This window comes from Scleropages formosus, chromosome 21 (genome assembly GCF_900964775.1).
Source record: "Scleropages formosus chromosome 21, fSclFor1.1, whole genome shotgun sequence".
Lineage (NCBI taxonomy): Eukaryota > Metazoa > Chordata > Actinopteri > Osteoglossiformes > Osteoglossidae > Scleropages > Scleropages formosus.
Genome location: NC_041826.1, coordinates 13,923,575 through 13,949,494, shown reverse-complemented (window position 1 = coordinate 13,949,494; position 25,920 = coordinate 13,923,575). Strand labels below are relative to the sequence as shown.

The 25,920-nt window shown below is 42.6% G+C and overlaps 1 protein-coding gene across 1 annotated transcript; it reads right to left on the bottom strand.

Annotated features, from left to right (window-relative positions):
• Positions 1-11,225: 11,225 nt before the first annotated feature.
• LOC108918640 (sodium-dependent neutral amino acid transporter B(0)AT2-like) lies at positions 11,226-25,337 on the bottom strand. Its single transcript, XM_018726098.2, has 12 exons — positions 25,207-25,337; positions 22,062-22,525; positions 20,643-20,800; positions 20,034-20,160; positions 19,612-19,793; positions 17,019-17,129; positions 16,448-16,689; positions 14,812-15,001; positions 13,981-14,173; positions 12,805-12,964; positions 12,149-12,311; positions 11,226-11,858 (listed from the first exon to the last, which is right to left on the bottom strand). The coding sequence occupies exons 2-12, from the start codon at positions 22,369-22,371 to the stop codon at positions 11,553-11,555; spliced, it is 2,142 nt and encodes a 713-aa protein (XP_018581614.1). The 5' UTR covers positions 22,372-22,525; positions 25,207-25,337; the 3' UTR covers positions 11,226-11,552.
• Positions 25,338-25,920: the final 583 nt, after the last annotated feature.

Sequence of the window (25,920 nt, the reverse complement as noted above, 5' to 3'; positions counted from 1 at the left end):
AGAGAAAAAGAATGAAAAAAAAAATAAGGTTCCCCTTTAAGGCTTAAGTACAGAGTGCACACACAATGACAAAAAGATTTTAAGATGTGAACTGCTGCACTCCATTTTAAAGTGTTGATTTTAATACAAAAATATTTTTTTTTTGGCAAGAATACAAACCAAGTCAGTCAAGTCAGTTCTAAGTTATTTAAAAATGACAGAACATGTTTACAGAACCTGAACAGTTTAACAAGATCACTTAATCAGCAATAAAATACATAAACTCTTGAACTGGATTCCAGCCAGTAAAAGTTTTACAATCCACATGTCCATCAAATAGTACAAAAATAAAATCTCAAAGACAAAATCAGAGATGGACAGTTGACAACAATGTTACAAGAAGTTCACTGGCAAACCAAGAAGAAAACTGAAAAAGAACAAGAAAGAAAATGAATAGGGCTGAAGCCTGTTCAGCAATACAGCACTTTGGTGGAAAGCACACTATAGCTACTAAGCGGCTGAGGAACTGCACACACCTGCTTTCAAACCACCACTCAAATCCCAAAGGCCTGTGCTACAGTGATGCAGCAAGCAGTCATTCTATGGGTTGAAAGCAGCAAGCAGGTTGAAGGAACCCAACTTATCTGCAACAGCATAACCTAATAAAATTGTCATGCCAGCGCTATCACTATGGCATTAAGTAGAGAAAGCTATGTGCGTATCGCCCACAGCCGACCAAACTAACGCACTGCGTTAGAATGCAGAAGGGCTTTAAGCACGGCTATTACCTACAGCTGCTGTTTTGCAATTTCACATAGAGGGCCTCACCTGTATTAGAAGTGTTGCACAGGAAATGGTCAATGCAGAAAGGGAATACCATCCACATACTGCACTGCTGCGTGGAAGAGGCCACGGAGAAAGCGGGGGGCCCTCTCACACACCCCCTTCACCAGCGTAAAGGTAAGGGCCAGCAGCATCCGCTCCATGGGCAGCTGATTCAACTCCGGCCCCAGGCTTCCATGAAGCATAATCATTACCTCTTCAGACAAGTAGTCCTTCCAGGACTACTCAGAGTAACAGACAAAGGGCCGGGTAGGGGAAGAGTAATTAAAAATACACATGACTTTCATCTCACATCCATTTCCCACTGCCACTGACTCATTAGTAGACAGCTCTGCTGTTTTCATTCGCAAGAGCAAGATGTGTATTCAAGGTTTACCACTTTGATTTAACAACACAGTGACTACCAGACATTTGATTTTTACAAGACTTATTTACCCTGGATTGTGACACTACTGTGACAGTCCTAATTCATTTGTGAAAACTGACCAAATGTCAAAAAAACCAGATTGTGCAATTACTTATGCTATTATTTTTACATACACATCGTCTGAAGCCACTTGTCCTGAGCGGGGTTGCGGGAAGCCGGAGCCTAACCCGGCAATGCAGGGCAAGGGGCTGGAGGGGGACACACCCAGGACGGGATGCCAGTCTGTCAGAGAGCATCCCAAGCGGGACTTGAATCCCAGACCCACCGGAGAGCGGGACCCGGTCAAACCCACTGCACCCCCCCCCCCATTATTTTTAAGGAGAAAAATTTCAATTAATTCCATCTCCATCCCAAATTTATCCCTACAAATCATCCTAAACAGTACCTAATGTCATAAGGCTGTGTTCCCCCAAAGTGCAGCACACAAAATGTTTTCAGCGGGTATACAGAATTTTTTTTTTTTTTTTAGCTACAGAAAAATTTAAGACACCCCTCGACTTACACAAATAGACCTTTCTTCAACCCCTTACGTAAGTCAAGTTACCTATGTCAGACTCCCCCTCCTCACCCACCATTCAACATAATTTTACCATCTCAATTGCTGCACCTTGACCTATCTTTGTTATTGTCATTTTCATGCTTGCTGTTCCTTTCACGTGCAGCATCCTTCACTATCGTACTTATAGTCAATATGGCTAAACCTTGTTCCTGTGCTATAGACAATAATCTTTGTCCACCTTCATACTTCATTATTTTCAATTTCATCTCCAAATCGATTGCTGTATGCTTGTGAGATGGTTCTCGTTTTCCTTCAAGTGCTCATTTACCACCAGGCATTGGGAATAATGAAATGGATAAAAAAAAAAAAAATGCAAAAAAGGACCATACTAACAAGAGATGTGTTCATGGCTCTAAACGCGTGGGAAATGGGAAGATGGAGCCTCCTGTTTTGTCTGGCTACGCCGAATTGTGCTTAATGTATTTAAGATGTTTTATGTGAGAACTCTAAATAATGTGTATGTTGGGATTTTTTGACGTAAATCCATATTTACGCAAGTAAAATTTATGCAAGTAGAGGGGTGTCTGCATATGACAATGGAGAACAGTATAAATATGCTTGCATTTTTAGTATTATAGTTTGTATGAAGACAAATGGCTTCAGCTTTTGTTTTTTTTAACATTGCAAGTGTAGAAGGAGAGAACTGTGACACCCAAACACAGGTGGGCTTGAAGGGTAAAGTTTCAATGTACAGATGAAAACATGAGAGCTTCTAAAACTTCAGTTTACAGCAGACTTGCCAGCAAAATCTGGAGCTACTCAAATGATTAGTGAAACCTTCAGCCAAACTAATCGTGCAAGTGATGACTGGAGATAAGGGAAACTACAGATTGCATTCTCCTCTTAAATAGCACTGTTCATCTCAGAATCATAGAAAATAATCAAAAACATATGACATTTGTGCATTTTACTAATGCTTTTCTCCAGAGTGACTTATGTCAAGGTACCAAGAATTATTAGCCATTTAGAGGCAGACAATTTTACTGGAGCAATTTAGGGAAAGCACTATGTTCAAGAATACTACAGCAGTAGGCAAGACTTAAACCTACAATCTTCAGGTCCAAAGGTAGCAGCTCTAACCACTACGCTATCAGCTTCCGCAACTGAAACTACTTTGCACTACAAGAGAAATCCACTGATACTGTGAATTTTGTTAATCTTCTTGACCCATACAAGGTAAAGTACTACAGCGTGATCTTTTATTCTGCCAAACAGGAAGCTAATTTTAAAGTTATCAACGATTTCACCTAAAATAGATTGGTGTTGATGTGTTGAAATACACAAGGGTGGAGCAAAAACCATGACTGGTTCTAAGAATGCAAACACATTGTTGCATACACAGAGCACAGCATGGAGGCAGAGGTTCTCTTTTTTTTTTTAAAAAAAGGGGACTTTGACTCCCTTCATTAAAATGGTAAATTTTGGGAAAGGCAGCCCTATAAATGCAGTTTCTTAGCTTTGTGATAAAATTTCAGTAATCACACTACTTTTTAACACTGATGTGTTAAGGCTTGCATATGGAAATCACCTGTGAGTTTTGGGATGAACTCAATTTTTACTGATAAAATCTTCAGCCTGCAAGACTTGACAGGGCTGGAAATGACTATGTAAATTGGCACACACTGCAGACATCTTTGCTCATTTAAACAATGAGCAACAGTCCTTGCAGGGGACACACATTTCTATATCTCATATTCGAGACAAATTGCCAACGAATGCCATTTTTTTTCCCCCCAACGGCACATGTGTCTAAAGAATTCTGCAATAGTGTGCAATTACAGTAACAAACAGCAGCCTGTATCTGAAGAGCTGCCTGATGACTACTCTCACTCACTTTTGGCTTGGTCAGGGTCATTGTGGGCTGGAACCTATTCCAGAATCACTGGGCACAAGGCTGGAGGGTACACCAATCTATTGCAGGTTTTGCCATTCTACATCTGAATTTAAGTGTACATTTGGAGTTAAAGCAAGAACATCTACATTACATTTAACTGAATTTCACCAAAGCAAACTTAACATGTTAAGCTTACAATTACTTATACAGCTAGGTAATTTTTACTGGAGCAATTTTAGCTTACATACCTTCCTGAAGGGTACTATGGCAGAGAATAAGATTTGAACTGACAACCTTCACATCCAAAGGCAGATCTAACCACTATGCTACCAGCTGGCAAACCAAACCCGTTCATAAGAAGTCACAATCAATACTTTGTTACAGCCTACAAGACTGCCAAAGGATCAACACACTGATATACACAGTGCTTGATCAAGCCTACCTCTTGCTTCACCAATGAAGGTCCAAAATCTAAAGCTTGTTGGTTTTCAGTGTGGAAAAATTACATTCTTGGTGTCACGGTAGGATTCATAACAATGAGAATGAACAACTCCAACTTGGATGGCAAGAAGGCAGCCTGGAAGCGACAAGTCTCGGCCCCAGCGTGGCAGAACGTATTCACTCTTTCCTTCAGAACTGAAGAAATCTTCCCAAGATTTAATTAGGTCCAGAAAATCCTGATGTTTTAAATCAGATTTCTTCCAATCTCCTGATTGCTTTGTAAATTAGTCCAGCACCCTTTGCCACTATTATCTAAGTACTCGCAGCATGGATGCCCCTTACTATTGGCAGCTACTTACGTGATGTTTTTAATCGAAATGGTGCCAAACAAACAAGCTTTACTTTGACAATCCTGTGTCTGTATCTAAAGCTCTTGAACTGCTGTTAATTTACCGTCGAAAACTATGAATTGCACATCATCTCGGAGAAAAGCAATTACTTAATGCATAAATGTAAACGCAGCTTCTTTAGGTTCACTTGAATGCTCCGAAGCGCACAAACGCTCACCTGGTTAGGTGCCCCCTGCAACCTCTCCATGAGCCGCTCTACAGACCGGGAGACGACCCTGTTCTCCAGCTGGTCGGCAATCCTCACGAGCTCCTCCGCTACGGCCCTCAGGACAGCCGGGTCCACGCGGTCACCTGTACGTCCAGACAGGGCGACACAGCCCGGTGAACGAGGAACCAGCGGGAGGACACAAACGTGACGAACACACCACGTCAGCTGACGTTTAGGAGAAGTCACCGCAAAAGAAGTTGCTGTAAATGCAAGATTAAGGCACGGTGTGGTTATGAATATTTCACATCCCGTGCTTCCAGAATCATCATCATGGGCCCCCGAACCACTGCAAATCCTGCACTGGACGAGTGGTTATTCATGAATGCACAGAAAAAGCTGCAATGATGTGATGTGGCTCTGCCCTGGCTCAGAAGAAACTCCACATCATCGATCGAGTCCCAGACCTCGCAGGTGCAGATGCTCCTCCTCGAAGCCGAACGGGCTGCTGCAGGAGTGTCCGTCGGCCTGCAGCTCTCCATCCTCCTCGCTGGCGCCGGCGCCGGGCAGCCCAAGCTGAAGCTCAAGCTGCTGCCAGCCCAGATCGCAGAGCTGCCTGCGGAGCTCCTCACTGCCGCAGCCGCGGACGTTGAGGAAGATGAAGAGCAGCGGGGCAGCGGCTCCGCTCTTCGCCATGGATGGATGATGGAGCTCCGCGAAGCTCCGCGAAGCTGCGCCCTCCTCCGTCCCGTCCGGTGCTCCCTTCACGGAAACGCGGCACGAGGCGAGAATGTCGCGGTGCGTTACTTAATTTGCAAAATACTTCTGAAAGCAAGAAAAAAAAAGCGTGCGTGGTGGTGACGAACCCGGTTTCGCGAGCACTGCTGCTGGCAGTGAGTTAAAATCCACGACGTCGACCGCAGAATTTAAAATTAGTCACGCGAGACAGAGAGTGGAAGCGGCAGAACCGACGAAGAGGGGCTTTTTTTCAGCAAACCGTCATGTATACATTTCAAACGTCACGTAATGCTAACTTCAAGTAAAGACTGACCTTTCTATGCTCGTGAAACGGGTTTAAACGAGCTATATTATATACATGATTAGACTACACACGCGGCACTGCTCAACGAACCAGACCAGCAACATCCATCCACCAACCGACGTCCACACTCTCGAAAGGCAGCAGCCGCACAGAAGATGTATTTTCCGTTCACAGGAGCGCTGTGGTTATGAATAACTGAGGCGAGTTTAATTCCCTTCACTAAACTTTGTGTTTACCTTTCGGCAAACGGCTCCAGTACCTCAGAGGACGTACGTCAAAACGGACACGGAATTCAACACCGCTACTTCGCTAACCGACTTACCGCCGGAAATGTGCAAAACGGCGCACTTCTTTAAAGCGAAAACGCGACAAAAGCGCTCCAATTAAAGCCGAACTGATGCTTCGCGAACTGCTCCCGCGTCCGTTACGTCACTGCCACTGGTGCACGAGGCGCAGAATTTGAATACGCGGGCGCGCGCGGGAGCAAAGGAATGGTGGGCGATTGCGGTCGCCTTGTTTGGTAGCGCTGTATTATTCGCGGCTGCTGACGTGCAGTCTGGAGAGCGCGGGTTCGAGTTGCACTCGCACAGTGTAACAGTGACTGTTGTAATACCGTAAATCAGGGTACGATACCCTCCTGCTCCACCATAGAGTAAATCGTTATGAAGTTCACTAGGTCGCCTGAACAACAAGGGATGTTAGCTAATAAACGATAAGGGAACTAAGTTACAATCATGATTATATTATTAATTATTATTACTGTCATGTTGCGATGTGACATTTAAATGTACTGACGTTGGCTATACTAGTTCAGCTGTTAGACAAACCTAGACTTTTTCACTTCCCCCGAGTCACTCAAAGTCCTTCCTCTTTCCACGTGCTACAGCACTGGACTGGTAACACCCGTTAGCTCCGCTACACACGGGTTACGAGCGCGGAAAACGTTACATATTAGTTTTTATGTGTGGAATAAAATGCCTGCTGTGCGTGTAAAATACACGGGTAAACAGTGGAGTTTTGCAGCAGTAACGTTAGGAATCAATCAGGATGAATTGCCTCCTTCTGAGACCCGTGGATGGTTTGACACCATCCCAGGAAGAGTTCTTCATATAGATTTTTCTTTTTGTGACGATTTCAACCGCACATATGTACATGTATATCAATGGAGCAGTGACTGCGTTGTCATTGTATTCTAACCCTGAGCAATCTAGTACAGAGCACAGCTTTTGCACAAGTGCAGCTTACCTGTGTGTGGAAGTCAGGCCACCTCATATTGGCTTTGCACCGCGGCCCAGTCGGACCCTTCTTACAGACATGTGTGGCCAGAGAGGTCCCGGGTGCAGATTTAAATATGTAAATGAGCTGGCGTTTCCCCACATGGGTGGCGCAAACCAGGTAAAACATATTTCCTGGGCTACGTCACTGCAGGAAGGCCCTACTGAAAGTTCATGTGGGCCAAAGTCCTCAAATTCCTTTTCGAGGCTCTTGAAACAAATACCCAGTATTTCTTGAAAAAGGCCTCATCTTACTCAGACGCAGGAAACAGAAATAAACACGTGCTCGCAGCAAAAGTTACTCATTTCACTTTGTGGTATTTTAAAAATAACTTTTTGCAATGCAAATTTTGAAAATTTTCTTTCAATTACGGGGTCACGGGGAACCGGAGCCTACCCGGCAACACAGGGCGTAGCGGTTCTGAAAATGTGTGTGTTCTTTCAATTACAGACACACACACATTTTCAGAACCGCTTGTCCCATATGGGGTCACGGGGAACCGGAGCCTACCCGGCAACACAGGGCGTAAGGCTGGAGAGAGGGAGGGGACACACCCAGGACAGGATGCCAGTCCGCCGCAAGGCACCCCAAGCGGGACTCGAACCCCAGACCCACTGGAGAGCAGGACTGCGGTCCAACCCACTGCGCCCCTGCACCCCCCTATCAATTACAGACAGTGCTGGACTAAACAGTTTAAAGCTACCTCTGCGCAATTAAATAATTTAAGGAGGTGGATTGAATAAGCATTTAAAATGTTTACTGTATTTTAGTTTAAACAGTGTTTTAAGCAGCGTCTAGATGCAGTATAACAGTCTAAATACACAACTAAGGGCTCCATACGTAAGCTACACACTAGTAGGTTTCCCTGAACTTAGGGAATTTGTTCCGTCTTTTGCTATGCAAATTGTGGTGTTGAAATTTATTAGTCATAGAAATTTATTAATCATTGAAAGTGTTAAACATAGTAATTGGTAATACTGCTTTGCAATGTGTTTTAAGGCAGTGCACTGTGTTATGAAAATGGAAAATCGCTGTGGAACAGGCTGTACCAGGCACCAGGTCGAGGTGGCCTGATAGCGGTCCTGCTTGCGTATCAAGACCATGTTATCGCAGGCAGATGTTCCTTCCTTGCTTGCGAGCAAGGCCAGTTTGAGGAAAAACTGGATGGTGGGGTTGAGCAAAAAAGTTTTGAGAACAAAGAAAACGGAGAATTACTGAGACCAGAGAAATGGACACTCCTGTCGAAACGCCTACAAATGCATTATGTATGAGATTTGTAGAATAAAGAAGGTCGACGGGGAACGATCGGAGAGACGCCCAACTTCAGGGACTCTCCCATCGGCCGATGTTGTCATGACAAATCTCTATCTGAGCGTGTTTCTTTCAGGGTCTCTTACGGGAAAGAGGAAAATTTCTTCCACTGAATACGAAGAGAAAAGCAGGAACATGAGGTCTTTACAGTTAGCATCACTGACGATAACACCGTAACTTTTTTATTTATACTTTGTGATCATAACTGCTGAATACTGGAAACACTTTATGCAACTGCTGGTGGAAATTTTTGTTACAATTTTGTGGTTAGAAATTGTCATTTAATGGATAAATTAACAGATTAACATTTACTATTTTAACAAAACTAGTTAATACTGTAAGGGGCTGCCACCCGATTCAGGTCTCGCACACTGTGCTTCTGGGATAGGCTCCAGAGCACTATGACCCTCCTTTAGAAGAGGTTGTGAGTGAGTGAACGAGTAATGAAGAATAATTCTAAACATTTTTCATCACTTTATGTCCCTGCATGTTCCCACATGTGCTGTTTCCCTCAGACCCACCACCTCCTGGCCTCGATTTTTAGGAACACATTATTTTTGTAACGTGGGAGAAGACTGCAAACTGTCGAATTATAATTCTCACCATAATAAATAATTATAATATATACGATCAATATATTACTTTTTATAGATTATTATAATTATCACCACCCTGTATTAGTTTCCTTTTATAAGTGGAGATATCCATGATACAAAACATACAGGCTGTTTTGCTGATAAAATACATGTCACAGTGAGATATATAAAGTTATATCTGACTCTATATAGCAGGTGTATAAAGTTTGCCCCGCGTCTCTTTCATAGGGGCGAACTGGGCATTGACTTCGTTGAGGTCATGTGCGGTGATGTAGCCAGGGGGCCCCCTACTGGCCTGTCTGGGTATTGCACAATCAATCACAGCGATTGTGATGATACAGGACTTTGACAGTTTGCGGCAGTCAATAGCTGATGGTCTTGATTTCTGTCAAACTCCCTGTTCTAAAAATTTCATCGGTAATGAAAGAAAGCATTTTTCAAATACGCACTCGCTCACTGTGCATAGGCACTTATACTAAGCCAGGGAAACGATAACAGTTGCAGTAAAAAACGTGAGAACAGGAGGACTTGTTACACAGTGTTTGTCTCCCTCTAGAGGCGACAGCCAGTACAGCACCACACTGAGAAAATCAATGTCCTCACTTCTAGGACATTATGTCTCCTAACATGAATTAAAACAAAGGAAAAAAAGTAATTTTTATGCTTGTCTGTGAAAACGCCAACATATTTCATAATGCCAACAACTAAATTATGATTCCTGGCTTGTCCTACAACATACTTACATTCATTTGTCCACTGCACAGGGTTGCAGAAGTCCAGAATCTATCCCTACAGCATGAATACATTGGGAGGAGACATTTTAATAACTAGGCTAAAGGATGTTTATGATTTCAAAAGATTTGTATGAAAATTGCTTTTGAAAGTTCACAAGATTACTGCCCATGTCATCCACTGTGCAAAGTACAGGGCCCTGTGTTGAATTCCCAACACTTGACTCACACTAGATGATTATTTGATCACGAGATTAAGTTTTAATTGCTACCCTCAGGGTATTCTTGTTATACACTAATGTATGTTATTTAAATAATTAAATAGTTATATGTAGTGTGTACTTCTCTTCCCCAAGAGGGGCAACTGGTAGAGTAGTGGTTCATACTACTGCCTTTGGTTGAAAAGGTTGCAGGTTTGATCCCCCTCTGGCTATAGTACCCTGGAGCAAGGTACCCCTCCTAAGTTGCTCCTGTAACATTTCCCACCTGTATAAATAGGTAAATTATGCTAAGTTGCTCTAGAGAAAAGCATCAGCTAAATGTAAAATAGTGATGCTGTTGTAGAGAATAAAAAAACACACTGTAATAAGATCTATCTGGAAAAAAGCACCCTTGTAAAGGATAAAAAGCACTTTACATGAAAAAAGTATATATAGTTTCAGTTAATCATTGGTATTTGTTAGGTGTATGGGGCTCCATTTGTAAAAACTGTATCAACTGTCCATGTGGTTCACTAGGAGAGTTTATGCCAAAGGAGCAATTTAGTTCAAAGGAAACTGCTCTCAAAACCATGATGCAAGACTGCAAAATTACCAAGTTTTACAAAACCACCTTTTCATCTTGTATTAAAAAAAATATTTGCCAAACATGTATATTTGGAATTTTCATTATACCAATTTAATCAATGGTTTAAAATAAACATTTCTTTACTTGTGGCCTGAGCTGATACCTTACTGTGCTGAGGCTGTTCAGGCTTAGGTCCGAATCCAGTTCAGGCTATATCTTCCCACCTCTTTGAATGCTCCAGTTTCTTCCCACAATCCACAGAGATGTGATTCAGGTGAACTGGGGACCCTAAATTGCCCTTTGCGTGGGAAGGTTTAAGTTTGTGTGGCTACCCTGTAATGGGCTAGCATCCCATCCAGGGTATAGCCCTCCTAGCCTCTGCGATGTGTTCTGGACTGCTGCAGCTGACAAGGACAATGAGTAATAATATCCCTGTAGACAAAATGGGAGTAGATGGTTTGGAGTTACAATTATCAAAGTGTCAGGGGAACAATGGGTAGTGTAGTGGTTAGTGCTGATGCCTTTAGACCCACAGGTTGCACATTTGAGTCCCTCCTCCAGCTGTAGTAGCCTTAAGCAAGGTACTTACCCCAAGTTACTCCAGTAACATTACCCAGCTGTATAAATGGGTCAATAATTGTAAGTACCTTAACATTGTAAGTTGTTTTGGAAAAACCATCGGATAAATGTAACATTTTAGTGATAAATTTTTAGAAAGATCATGTCAAATTTTATTAAAAAAAGCACAAGAATTTATTAGTTCTTTAATTTCATTGTAGAAAAGTGTTAAATCTCTTTCAAGCCATTCCATGGAAGAAAAAGTATTACAATAAGAACAAGCCTTCTGCAGTAGTATAAGAGAATACCTTTTTATGCTTAGGGTGCCCAGGTCAATTTTTTTTAATCCAGATAAATATGTACAATATACACACATTTACAAAATATGATGTAAATGCATGTTACAGTGTTAACTGATACAAACATCTTATGTTTGTTTATGTACCTTATTTTACTGTTTTAAAGTTTTAATATCCATTTTTCACATCATCGCTGAAAACAAACAACACAACACACATGCCTACAAGCTGTATGAGATGAAAATGGAAAGGCTCACATGATACATGAGCTGTCAGGAACTATTAGGCTGCTGGGGGGTTATTCATGGTCTATTTCTTACAGGGCACTGGTGGCACCATTCATGGCAGGAGATGTTCCGCTTCCTGCAGGAAGTGGTTCGGTTAGGATGGGGTTGTAGCAAGGCAGCTTGCTGTTGACTGGATCACTGTCATCGTCCTCCGGCAGTTGGCGTTCCCTAATAACGTGACCCTTCTGGTATCCCAGAGCCAAGGCCCTGTCAGGTTTGCCGAAGCGGAAGTACTGCAGAACGAAGACCACCGGCACAGGTAGGATGGCCAGGACCACCAATGAGATGCACATTGCTAGGCCCCAGCTGGGGTAACTGAGGGTGTCCTCTTTAGCCTAAAACATTTAGCCATGACATAGAAACTCAGCTGTCTCATTTCAGAAGTCTAAAAACTTGCCAGCACACATACACTTTTAGATCCAGACACTGACATATCTTTGCAGAAAATATAGAAGAGGCTGTTGTATCTGCAGAAAAACTCCAAGCCATTGTAACATTGAGGAGTTCTATGATACTAGACACCTAACACAGAGGTGCGCGCGCGCGCGCACACACACACACACACACACACACACACACACACACACACACACACACACACACGACTGTACCACTAACAACTTACCCTGTCTTCAACCCAAGCACTGTAGCTCGGCGGATTCATAACCAGCTGAATGAAACTTGCCACCAACAGCAGAAGCAGTCCAATGGGGGTGATGAACTTCCACAAGTAGTAGTAGATTCGCAAAGGCGAAAACTGGAGCATGTCCTTGAGGTCCTGAAAAAACCTGTGAAACAGATATATAAAAAAAAAGGGAGTTACAGAGGTCAAAAGACACATATTAACACTTCCTATAATGACACAAAGAAGGTTGTTAAAGGAGGGTGTTACAGTTTAGAGTACTTATGTGTGGGGCTAAAAAAATAAGGAAAAATAAACAGGAACAAATGATCAGTGTGGGGGGGGGTGCAGTGGCGCAGTGGGTTTGGCTGGGTCCCACTGTCTGGTGAGTCTGGGATTAAAGCCCTGCTTGGGGTGCCTTGCGATGGACTGGAGTTCCTTCCTGGGTGTGTCCTCTCCCCCTTCGGCCTTGCACCTTGTGTTGCTGGGTTAGGCTCTGGCCGTCCGTGACCCCACTTGGGACAAGCGGCTTCAGAGTGCGTGTGTGTGTGAGTATGTAGTGAGGGTTGTGATCACACCACGCTCCTGTTCCATACACATATTAACCCGTATGCAGAGTACAGAAGTGGGACTCCATCCAGCATCCCTAACATGCGTACTTGTCCGTGCCGTAAACCCAGGCCACCGCCACGTTCTCCAGCAGCGCCACAATGAGCAGAGGGAGCGTGGCCGAGTAGCTGTCGAACATGGCAACAAAGTAATTCCCAGAGCGCTGCACAAAGAGAAGCCCGATGAAGAATGAGATCAGGCAAAAAACCGCTGCAGGGAGAAGAGTAAACACACAAAGAGGAGCAGTTAAGGATTTCACTCCCAGAACAGCTTTAAAGCAACATAAAAACAGCACAAAAATCATAAAAGACACTTCCATTCAGCTGACACTTTTCTCCAACATGACTTACAATGTTAGTTTACCTACAATCATTTATACAGCTGGATTTTACAGTAAGTACCTTGCTCAAGAGTACTACGGCCAGATGGGGGGGATCAAACCTGCAACAGCTCTAACTACTATGCTACCAGGTGTCCCCAACTGGTGGGCACAGTTGCAGGTGAAAGCGGCTGTTTGAAAAGGATTGGTTCTACATTAGGATGCTGGACACACAAAGTGGATCATTGTAATCGAATGAAACCGAAAAGCCTGCCACTGTGTCCCAGATTCTTATTGATCATAGACAAATTCATTCAATTTCAATAACGCTTGTCCTCAGCAGGGTTGTGGTGATTTGGTGCCTATCTGGGAAGCACTGGGCACAAAGGTGAGGGGGGTACACCCTGGACAGGATGCCAGGCCATCTCAGCATAGCCACCAACCCAGTAGAACTGCATGTCTTTGGAATGTGGGAGGAAACCAGAGCACTTGGAGGAAACCCACACAGACATGGAAAGAACATGTAAACTACACAGACTGAGTGGGGATTGAACCCACATTCTCTTGCACCACCCAGGTGCCGTGGGGCAACAGTGCTAGTCGCTGCAACCCTGTATATATTAATATAGATACAATAACAGAACAGGTGCAGGGAATACACCTAGGTTTTAATGTAGTGGTTCACCATTCTACTGAGATGGGTGTTTTTGCCAATTACATTCACACAAAGCTTCAGTTTTAGGCTACCATTCTCTTTACAATCTCTCAAAGGCCAATGCAGATTCAATCTGAGGGGGTAAAGAAACCTGGAGCCATTTTAATAATAACAACATGGAAAACTCATAGAACAGACCCTAAACCATGAGCTCTGCATTTATTCTTATTGTAGTTGCAGGCATTAACCCACCTGTCACAGGCTCCTTGCGCACTCTGAGGGTCTCAACAGCAGGGGTGATGACACCCTGGACGGTGCCCACCATGCTGCCCAGACCGAGGCTCACCAGCATGAGAAAGAAGAGGACAGACCAGAGGGGCGAGGCTGGGAAGTGAGTCATGGCCTCAGTGAAGGCGATAAAGGCTAGGCCGGTGCCCTGGACCGTCTGTGGGAAAGCAGGATGCTGTTGGCACCGTGGGACAACCTGAAGGTATTCCTTAACCAATATTTTAGCCAGCCTTTGTCCAAGGCAACGCATAATATTTTGTTTATATGCTATGCTGCATACAATTTGCAGAAGCATATTTTACGGCAACAATTCAGTATATGTTCTTTATTTAAGCAGGAGCAGCGAGTCAAACGAGTGACCATCAGATTGCAAGGCGATGGCTCCACCCACTATGGTACCTGTGACTTGGTGTAACCGGCTGCGGCAAAATATACAGTACACGTATACCATGTACATTACATTAATACATTTAGCTCATGGTTTCATCCAAAGTGACTTACAGTGTTAGGCAACTTACCGTGACTTTCCTATTTATAAATCTGGGCAACTTTACTGGAACAATGCAGTGTAAGTACTTTGCATAAAGGCACTACATCAGGTGAGATTTGAACCTGGGCCTTTGAGTGCAAGGAAGTAGTTCTAACCACTAACCCTGCTCCTACATAAATTACTCAGTGAAACAGATTCCAAACCACCATTCTGTACATTGCTTTTTCTTTTTAGCTTTTTCATTGGACAACATGCAACAAGGGGAGAAAGGGGCATTTCACAGTTACACCTTTAGGAATGCATACCTTGTCCAGTTCATCTTCGATATTACAAGATTCAAGGCCCAATCGATGGTAATCTTTGTCCTTCACTTCTTTGATGATGGAGGTCAACAGCCTATAGTCATCAGGGTTAACACTGCTGAAGTTGATGCGCGAAGGGATCAAACTTGGACTGATTTCGGTGTCCAGGTATCCAAGAATCTTCTCAACATTTCTGGGTTATCAGAATAATTTTTACAAAATTCATAAACTGATACTATAATTTGGTACATGGCACAATGATTAGCAGTGTTATTTGTACAAAAAAATAATGAGAAAAAAAATTCTAGCTCTGTTGGCAAGTAACTAATGTAAACTTAGCCAGTGTGGTACCAGCTTTAAGGTTTCTGGAAAGTAATTCTGGCTAGAAAAGAGATCAAGAAAAATTTGTGGAAAATTATCCATTTATTATATATACTACTGGATGTGTTACTGAGAACTGAAGTACAGGCATCCCTCAATTTCCAAAATTAATGCTGAAAATGGTGCGGATATTGAAATTTTTGATACTTACAGTCTGTTTTCCATAATTTCAAAATGGGAAAAATAATACAGTCCCAGCCCATCTGAATACCCTAAACCAATTTTCCCAAATATCACTAAAACACTGTAAAACACCAGTATAACTATCACCCCATGATTTCGGCACGATATAAAACACTTGTATTCAAATTTACGTGTTTATTTAGCAGATGGCTTTCTCCAAAGCAACATATATCTGAGGAAACAATACAAAAGTGCATTACACCCGTGACCTTTGCTGTCCTGCTTCCAAACCATGTTTGAAAACCCAGAGCAGTTTTCTAGAGTTACTACTCTGAGGTAATTTTAATTGATCACTTCTCTGCAGGTTTAGGAATAAGCCAAGTTAGGATCCACTGAGCACGCTGTGTTTGTGAACAGCTTTTTAATAGTGTTCACTGCTGCTAAAATGTACATACATACCCGAAAAACCACCAGCTAAACCTTTCCTGTTCACTGCTCTGCTGTCTCAGAAATTATTCAGTTAAGTAACACACCCGATATGATCAGCAGACACTCCTATACATCACAAATAGGAGTGTTGCTTTAAGAGAGAAGGGCATTATGGGAAGTACATTTACATTTATTCATTTAGCAGAGCTTTGCTAAATGAATAAATGTACATGTACTTCCCATAATGCCCTACTCTCTTAAGGGAACACTCAGATTTCTAGAGACGGCAAACTGAGAAATCTGGATGCAGATGCACCAATTACAGTACATTACTAGACTTCCGCTTCACTTGCTCCACCTTTTTTTGAGGGCACAATCTGTGTAAAATTCTTTCTACAGGTTTTTGTTCCATAACTCAAAAACTGGGTATCAAAAGCCAAAAGCCGTTATTCCAACATTTCAGATAAAGAGAGTTCTTAAACTGAGAGATGCCTGTACTTTTCCCAAAGGTACAATATGAAAAGGCCTATTCTGTGCCTGAAACCAGCAACCACAAACGCTTCTAAGCCCATTGTGCTACATGCTGCCCTGTAGAAAAGTACAGAAATAACATATGGTGCACAAATTCACAGCTGATGGCAGATGCAACAGTGGACAACATTCAGCATGGGGAGTGTTTAGCACTGCATCTCAATGGTAAACTCACAATGCGACACACTTGGCATTCGTGATGTTAGCCTTGAAGCCCAGCACAGCAAACACTACCAGCGTGGCCAGGATCGAAGTGAAGAAGTTGATGAAGGAGACCAGCACGGCATCAGCATGGCAGTTATTGTCACGCTTATTGTAACTGGAGAAGGCAATGACTCCACCAAAGCCCAGGCCCAGGGCGAAGAACACTTGGATGGCAGCGTCGCGCCACACCCCGATATCCTGCATGATCTCCAGCTGTGAAATAGAACACAGAAAAAGGTGAATCTGGTCACTTATTAAAGGGAAGGAACACTGCACATACATAAAAATACAGAACACTACTAGAAACCGCACAGTAGAGAGAGGGAGGTGTAAAAATTGAGCAGAGCAGTTTCACTTGCTTTCCAAATATATCCGGGGTTATTAAGATGGCACAAAATTCTTCAGTGCAATCGGAGTAAGGATATAAAGACTGACTGTGCTCTGAATCATTCTTTAGTGGTGTTACATGGAATAGCTGCAATGGACAAGGTTAGAGAAGGGCGGACTCACTGTCTAGGCCAAGAGGCCCACACACACCGTACCTTGGGGGTGAACATGTGGCGGATGCCATCTACCGAGCCATTCAAGAGCAGAACCCTCACGAGGAAGCAGATGAGCACCACATAGGGGAACAGGGAACAGAAGTACATCACCTGCAACCATCCAAGAACACAAAACGCATCCAAGTTAACAACATGCATAGAACGAGCGTCAGCTCATATACCGATCAAAACTATTTTAAAGAGCCATTCAGGTAACAATTTCCAGAAAATGCACTCAGACGTTTGACTGGTACGCTATGCAGAAGAGAACAAACACGACTCATTTTAAGACAGCTTTTAAGGGGCAGCTGGTAGCATAGTGGTTAGAGCTACTGCCTTTTGACCCAAAGGTTACAGGTTTGATCCCCACCTTGAGCAAGGTAGTTACCCTAAATGGCTTCAGTAAATTTACCCAGCTTGTAAATGACTGTAAGCATGTAATAATTGCGACCTTAACACTGTAAGTCACTGAAGAAAAGCATCAGCTAAATGAGTAAATGTAAGACTAGCTCAAAATCTGTCTGCTCAGCTTTTGGATGAACAAAGTTTACTAGAAGATGGAAACGCCTGTCCCTCAGATATTTTTAGGCATAGTACTGCCTGCCAAGCACACAATGTAGTCTGACAGCAGGGGCATGTCACATTTCTGACTGTAAAAGATAACTGAAAAACCCTTAAACACTTCCTATAAGCCTAGTTGCCATGACAACACCTGCACTGGACCATGCAAATATTTGAAACTAGCTATTTCCCCCCCCCTCTCTATTTTTTCTTCAAAAGTATGTAAGATCCCAAAAAGGACGTGTGAAATAAAACGGAGAAACACGGAAATGCCATGGAGTGGTCTGGATATGCTTGACAACACAAACAAGATCTGAGGTTTAGTGCTCCAGTTATGAGCATCTCATCCACTGCCCTGAAACTAAACAGACTTACTCTCCTGCACAGAAAAGGAGGCTAAGAAAGGTAACTAAAGGATACTGCAAGTGCCATAGAAAACAAATTCATTATGAAATAAGTATCAGGCAGTGTAGCAGTCCAGAAACCCAGGTTCAAATCCCACATCCTGCCGTTTCATCCTTGATTGCTCCAGTAAAAGCTACCCAGCTATATAAGTGTGTAAAAAATTGCAAAAGTCTTACTAGGTTGCTTTGGAGAAAACTGTCAGCTAAACATAAATATGTATGCGTTTATAGAGCACTTATGAGATCAGGAGAGAAGGGAGTCTGAAAGATGAGTTTTGAGACCCCTCTTAAATGTAGAGTGGTATGTGTATGGGAAAAAAAAAAAAAACATTAAACTAAAAATATTTCTCAAAAGTGCTTTTTTTTTTTTTTAAATGTCTACAACTGCTTGTCCCAAGTGGAGTCACGGCGAACCGGAGCCTAACCCGGCAACGCAGGGCGCAGGGCCGAGGGGGTAGGGGACACACCCAGGACGGGACGCCAGTCTGCTGGAAGGCACCCCAAGCAGGACTCGAACCCCAGGCCTGCCACACAGCGGGCACCAGCCAAACCCACCATACTGCGCCACTGTACAATTCCAAAAACAATTTGAAAAACAATGTAAAATTAAGAAGACATCATATATTGTTGAAAAGTCTGTGTCTCATTGGCTCATTATTTCAACATCACTGGAGAAAAGTCTGCCTCAAACACCCAAAAAAATATGCAATACTGGGAAGTCGGTCCATATACCGAACGCAGGAACAACTTTTCTAGGATGGTTATACCAAAACTCTGAACCAGGAGTCCCTATATCGGGGTATAGCTCTTAAAGGTATTCTGAGTATACAGAGCAATACAGCAACAGTATACAACTGGTCAATCCATTCACACACAAGATGAAAATACACTTATATGCTGACAAAGACCACTGTATGACAATACTCTTGTCCAGCCTTGCTGCACATTAGAGTGCCACTCCACACAAGCCATGTACACTGGACTACTGGCACAGGGGCCACCTGGGAACCGTCGATTTGAGGATTAATGATCAAGTAGCCGTGGAAACCATTTTCAGAGGCACAGTCCACAACACACTGCTAGCCTCCATGATTACCAGGCTATCTGCATACTACCAGCTGCGTCTGCCTCTCAACCAAGGAATACTGTTCGGGTAACCATGGAAACCAAAAGAGACTCCTCACAATGGGTCTACCAAAAAAAACGATGTCTTTTGCATTTGTGTTGAAATCTGAATTGCAAAAGGTCCCTTAAGTCCATCTAAAAAGCAGTTTCACTTTTTGGTCATTTCCCTCAATTCCTTCATCCTCATTGGTGGAGTTCAAACAAAATAATGTGGCGGGAACACCCAACGTACATCCAACATCATTTCCCCATTTCCTCACCTATTACAGCAGCCTTTTAACGCACAGTTAAAATCTTATTTCATCCATTCTCATCAATGTATCCATCATCTGTTTCATACACACGTTTCTGAAATGCGGATACAATTAACACCAAGATGTAGTTCTGCTATTATGGTGTAATGGTTTTGCGTGTCACACCCCAGTGCACCAGGTGAACTACTATTTATGAATCTGGGTCTTCATTGACTGACTGTTGGGACCTAAGAGATGCTGAGAACCCACCTTGCCTGAAGACTGTATACCCTTGATCATGGCCAGACAGACGATGATCCACGCAGCCAACAGGCAGAGAGTCATCTTCCAGTTCAAGCCACCGCTCTCAGAAATGGAGCTGGTGATGTTCAGCGCTTCCCGGTACCAGTAGTATGTTGTTGCGGAACTCTGCTCACACTCTGGCTTCACATCTGGCAACCCCATATAAGTAGAATGTCATATGTTTTATTCTAAGGTATCAGCATCAAGATGAAAAATTCCTCATTTTAAAAAAGAAGAAAAAAAAAAAAAAAACACTTCCAATATCTTTGTCAAGGGAGTTTAACCTACTCAAGGAATTCTGTTGCAAATAAGGCTCAAGAACATAGACCTACTTATGAATTTCCTTCACAATGATTGTTCACAAACTGTTTAAGCAGAAAGTATCTTACATGTGCCTGTATTATTCCTGACCAGTGGACACTCATTCCACGGCAGTGGGTGCTGGAAGGACTGAGAGAGGTAGAAGAGGCTCCAGCTGATGATGACATTGTAATACAGTGCCACAAAGAAGCAGACCTGCAGACATAGATTGAGCAACTGTCACCCCCTGTATTTTGTGAACAAGGCTCCTGTAGCCCCCAGTACTTGGAAACAGACGTCTAGTACTTAAAATAGACATATGAAGGAACATGCCATTGAAGGTTTGGCAATCTACAAATTTTCATTAGAAAAAAACTTCATGATATGTCATTTCAAAACAAAGATGTGATGCTTCACCACATAAAAGTGGAGTTCATCACTTCTCTTTCTGGATATAAGGCCATTATGAGCCTGCATGCAAGGATTTTGGAATATTTTAGAGCACGCACTCAACATATAACCACCATTTTTAACTGGGTTTACATTCCGATGTACACCGTAATACTCAAGCTTTCATACATGGAACATCATAATTTCTGGTTGCTTTAATAATCTGAAAAGCACAATTAGAATTCCATACTGATGCCACTTCATAGGATTGGACATTTCCCCATTTAAGAGCCCTGATGCACCCTTACCATGCAGCTGGCAAAGCCGACGCCTCCCAGCCGGGGGCTAATGTAGTTCCACACCCCGATGCTCCCCCGCCGGATGTGCTGACCCACCGCCAGCTCCAGGAAGAACAGAGGAATCCCAATCAACAGCAGCAGAATCAGGTAGGGCACGAGGTATGCACCTGTCAAGTGAGATCCATCAGAATTACGGGGTACAGGAGGACATTGTTTGAATAACAAGCAAAATATAATTTTATGTGAACCATGTAAGTCAATTCTTTTTTTAAGAAGACAAACAAGTGTGAAAAAAAACACTACATGTGGTCCTGCAGCTGAATGCTATGTTGTACAATGGGCTTACTTTTTTTTACTAATGTCACACACTCATGTTAAAATAATACTGATACAGAATCATAACACACACAGAGAGACCAAAACAGCTTATCCCAAGTGGGGTTGCGGTGAGCTGGAGCCTAACCCAGCAACAGGGGGTGCAAGGCTAGAGGAGGAGGGGACACCAGTCCAATGCAAGGCACCCCAAGCAGGACTCGAACCCCAGACCCACCAGAGAGCAGGACCCGGCAACACCTCCTGCGCCACCGGGGCCCCCACACACAATCATAACAGTACAATATTATATTTTAATGCAGCACTATTTTCACTTTAATTTCTAAATCTATTGTGTTCCCCTTTTCTTTTCAGAAGCTCTACAACACACATTTTACTTGCATTACTTGCGTTCACTGTGCATTATAAAGTAATCTGAAGAGAATCTCAAAAACAGAAAAAAAAAAAAACAAAAAAAAAAAAAAAAACACACAACTGCTGCTAAACACCCAAACACAGAATGAGGCCGAAACAATAAAAATATGGTTCCTTGCAGCAGTCTGGCCATATGATGTTATCATACAGCAGATGGAGCTGTCAAACAATACGACCAAACCTTGAAACTCAAAAATAAGATAAAGTTAATGGAACAGCAGTTGTAAGTCACATATATTATAACTGGAAGACTACCTGCACTCATTAAGTCATGCACACACATACTCAGAGACATCAGTTCACCTGAAACACATCTGTGGACTCTGGGCAGAAACTGAAACACATGGAGGAAACCTGCATTTCTCCAAAGCGATTTACAATGTTAGGGTTACAATTATTTACCCATTGATATAGCTGGGTGATTTTACTGGAGCAATATAGGGTTAAGTACCTTGCTCAAGGGTACCACAGCCAGAGGAGGGAATCGACCCTACAACCTTTGGGTCCAAAGGCAACAGCTCAAATTACTATGCTACCAGCTGCCCTGTACTGAAAAATGTCTTTCTAAAATAACTTTGGTGTTGAGCACAACAAATGAACGTCCATCTACATTATGGCTGCTAAAAAGAGAGGATCTGAGCAACTACACTGGTGGAAATTCTCCCTAAAATGTAGACTTACCCCCACCATTCTTCTGGCAGAGGTATGGGAACCGCCACACATTGCCAAGGCCTACTGAAAAGCCCACCTGGGCCAGAATGTACTGCAGCTTGTTGTTCCACATCGGCCTCTCCTCCTCCTCCTCCTCCTCCTCCTCATCATCTTCCAGACCACCCTCAGCATCTTTTACTTTCTTCTGGACATCACTGGAAATTAGCTTGCTTTTCTTGAAGGTATCATCACCCGTGTCCTCGTTGGACAGCAGGCCCTTGGCAGTCTCCGTGACATCCTCTTCGTCTCTGCCGTTGGTGGCTTTGTTGTTTTTTGGCATTGGATTAGCAAGTGGATGAAACAGTCTCTCATATAGGAGCAAGTGAAGTTCTCAACCAGGCTGCAGGTTACAGAATGCCACAGGAAGAATGCTGACAACGCTTTCAAGGAAAAAATTCCAATGATTTGTATTTACTTTTTCATTCTCTCCGCATCTGAAAAAATAGGGAAATACCACTAAAGCACTTTAACAATGCACAATACATCGTTTTCAACTCCAAAGGAAAATGTGTGGTTTTAACAACTAAATATGCCGTTCCACTGAAATTTGATATTATCAGTCAGAGTAATAAAATAAACACAAAAGAAAATGCATTAATCATCTTGCTAGTTGATAATATTCTGTAAACTTGCTTTTGCCAAGGAAAGAGACAGTCAGCTGACAGTGAGGATGTGCTGCTGATGTTCACACAACTGACAACAGGTTTAAAGGAATGAACATTAAATGGCAACAACTCAAATGTAACAGGAAGAAAGTGACAGAAATGTAGAAGATGTTTTTTTTTCTTCTTTACAGTTATACTTCACTTATTGCCAAAAACTGAACATTTAAAATTTACTTAAGTATTCACTAAAATTTGTCATTTATTTATTTAGTTTTATTTTCTGTGACATGCATGTCTCTTTGGAGAAAAGCACCTGCTAAATGAATAAATGTAAATTTAGACCAATGAGCTACTTTGCCATTATTTGTTCATTTATACAGCTGGACAGTTCTTACCGGAACAATTCAGGGTAACGATGTTGCTCAAGACTCATGACAGGCAAGTGAATAACCACCAGGCCACCTGCTGGCCAAGCCACTGAATAACCACCAGGCTACCTATTTCCTGCAGTAAGCAGAAGTTTTTCCTATCCACCTCTAGTTTTAAGCTTGCTAGTGTAAAAAGGCATACCAGAAATGCTCGAAATGCCACCATGCCTCGAGTAAGACGGTGAAACACGTCTTCTATTTGCTTTCACTTGAAATAAGTCTAACCATAAAACTGTATTAACTACGATTTGCAGAGAGAAACTTGCGACTGCATGGTTACATGGGCAGGTCTGGCTTGCTCAATAACATTCACAGGAGCGTGCATGTTATCCCTGGAGGACTTGATTTATTTTTTTACTTACAAGAGTTTAAGTGAATGACGCAAGCTGGGTATTGACAGCTGCCTCAGAAGAGAGTGCGATGTGACCGTCACCTTAAGTGATCATGACCACCATATGGAATTTGAAGGCTATGAAAGTGTGCTGATTGTTAGGGTGTCACTGAAAGCCAAGTGTTGGGCAGCTTAACTGCCCCAGAGCAACAACCTGCCACATGGCAGAACCTGGCATACCCCACCAGGCTCTCCGCTACAGATGGGGGGGGGGGGGGGACTGCCCAGATCTGCATCAACTGAGCCATTTTTTGAGTCTGATGGTCGGGACTCCTAACAATGCAGAGACAAAACTCCCTTTCTGCCCAGCTGTGGAATGGAAAACCCAAGGTGTGTGAAAAACGCATAGATGAATGAAACCGTAACCTGAACAGTTAAGTTACAGTGTAACTAAAAATCAGTTTGCCAGTCAGCTACAGAAACGAGAGCAAAAGAAGGCGTTAACTGAAAAAAGAGCGATTGATCTTTCAGAATTGGGCTTTGTGCTTTATTTCCGATAGGGAAACACACAAGATGCTCGACTGCTTCGCCAAAATCATGACCGTAATCTGTGCGAAGCTCCGTCACAAACGCGTCCTCAGCCAACGAGTAACTGCATGTCATCAAATAATACGAGAGGTCTGCGGATCGATAGCTTTGCTTTGTTTAAAAAAAAAAAAAGAAACCCACAATAAAAAAAAAAAAAAAAGATATTTTATTGAAAATCTAGAAAATTTAATACGGTAACTGGTTTTAGTTAAGCATTCATTTTTGTGGAACATAACCGAGAAAATCACAACTTCACATTTGATTTTACGAAAGACGTGTCTACAGTCAAAGACTGTGAAAAAATGAGGATTAGTATTAAAAAAAAAAGCAAAACAGTGACTTTCAGTGCGAATACTGGACACATGATGATGATGATCATGAATAACTCGCGACGCGCACCTCGGGGCACCAGCCTATTATGTCTACAAGTGCACGGGGAAATTAACCATTTAGACACCGATGAAAATAAGAAACGAGTCATTTCTATTTCTCTCAGCTTATCGCTTCAAAATGTGAGCGATGTAGAAGAGGCTGGTGGCCGAAAACCGCTTTCTTCGCCACTTGCTTGGTATCTATGATGATGGCCTAAAGGCGCGTTGCGTCAGCCCGCCCCAATTCACGTGCCCGGTTCCGTCCCTACTTGGCCTGTCAGGCACCTCGAAGCGTCCCTTTATAAACATAATGTCACGTCTCATCGGAAAACCTCACGAACACACGTTTTAGTACAACAACAGTCGTCACAACGTAATCAATTACTGCGACGTATTTAAATGACAGACGAGGTCTGTCAACACTTCAGAAATTAACCTAAATTATTATCTTCTCACACACACACCGTTTTATATTTTACTAATAAATAATAATATTACTCCAATGTAAAACAACGTGTAACTGTGTTTTTAACGGACGCCATACACGTACAAACACAAAATCTATAACCTCCAAATCAACAAACGCGTGTACAAATTTAATCAGATTTACAATTTGACTGTGGTGCCAGAATTACAATGAATAACACGAAATTCTCGCTCGAAACGATGACAGAGATGGAAGGTGAACGTAATTTTCCCGCATATAAGCAAATAATCGTGACATTACAGTAATTACATTATCTTTATCATTTTCGTTAATAAAAAAAAATTAAGGTGAAAATAAAAGTTTACCTTTCGATGTAATCAAGAAGAAGTGTTAGGAAATGTGTAGGGATGCGAATCGTTCCGAAAAGTAGTTATTGTGAGGGTTTGCGATGCGGTACAGAGCACATGGACCACGAGCTCATCCGTTGAATCATTATGGCATCAGTACCGGGTAGAAGAGAAAAAAAAAAACCCCTGGCCTTAAAGCGGCTCCGCGAACTGATACTGTTCCGGGGAGGGGTTCTCACATTTGAATTTTACCCGCCAAAGTGAAAGATGCGCGTTTTTTCGCATTTTTCTTCAATGTTTCCAGTGTATTAAGAGACTCATAAAAGACGAGACCCAAATTGTCTCACAGAAGACCCCGTTTGTCAGTCGGGTCGTGTTCGAAAGATCCAAATCACCCCGTATCCGTTTGGTTTCTTCTACTATGAAAACGTGAAGCTTGAATGAAACAGCCCACACGTTTGAAAGTGAAATTTCTGACGGAGAATCTCTTTCTGTTATGCGTTTCAAGACCGTCTGCATTGTTCTAATGAATTATTTGCTTAATGAAGAATGGTGTTTTTATTCTTGTTGATGAATGTCGGATCTTGTTTGTGTGTGGAGGTTTTTTTTAACAGGCGTGCTATAGGCTATGGTATGGACTAGTATGCGGCATTTGTCTACATACGTATTTGAGACGGAGCGTTTTAGTTCATCATGCCATGCAATTCTTCATTTGCATTGTTAATAGAGAAA

Coding starts and splice junctions, on each gene's coding strand:
- LOC108918640 (XM_018726098.2), bottom strand. CDS start 22,371: ATGCCAAAAAACAACAAAGCCACCAACGGCAGAGACGAAGAGGATGTC. Junction 20,801..22,061: donor CTGCCAGAAGAATGGTGGGG/GTAAGTCTACAT, acceptor CTCACTTGACAG/GTGCATACCTCGTGCCCTAC. Junction 16,690..17,018: donor GCCACATGTTCACCCCCAAG/GTACGGTGTGTG, acceptor TCTATTTCACAG/CTGGAGATCATGCAGGATAT.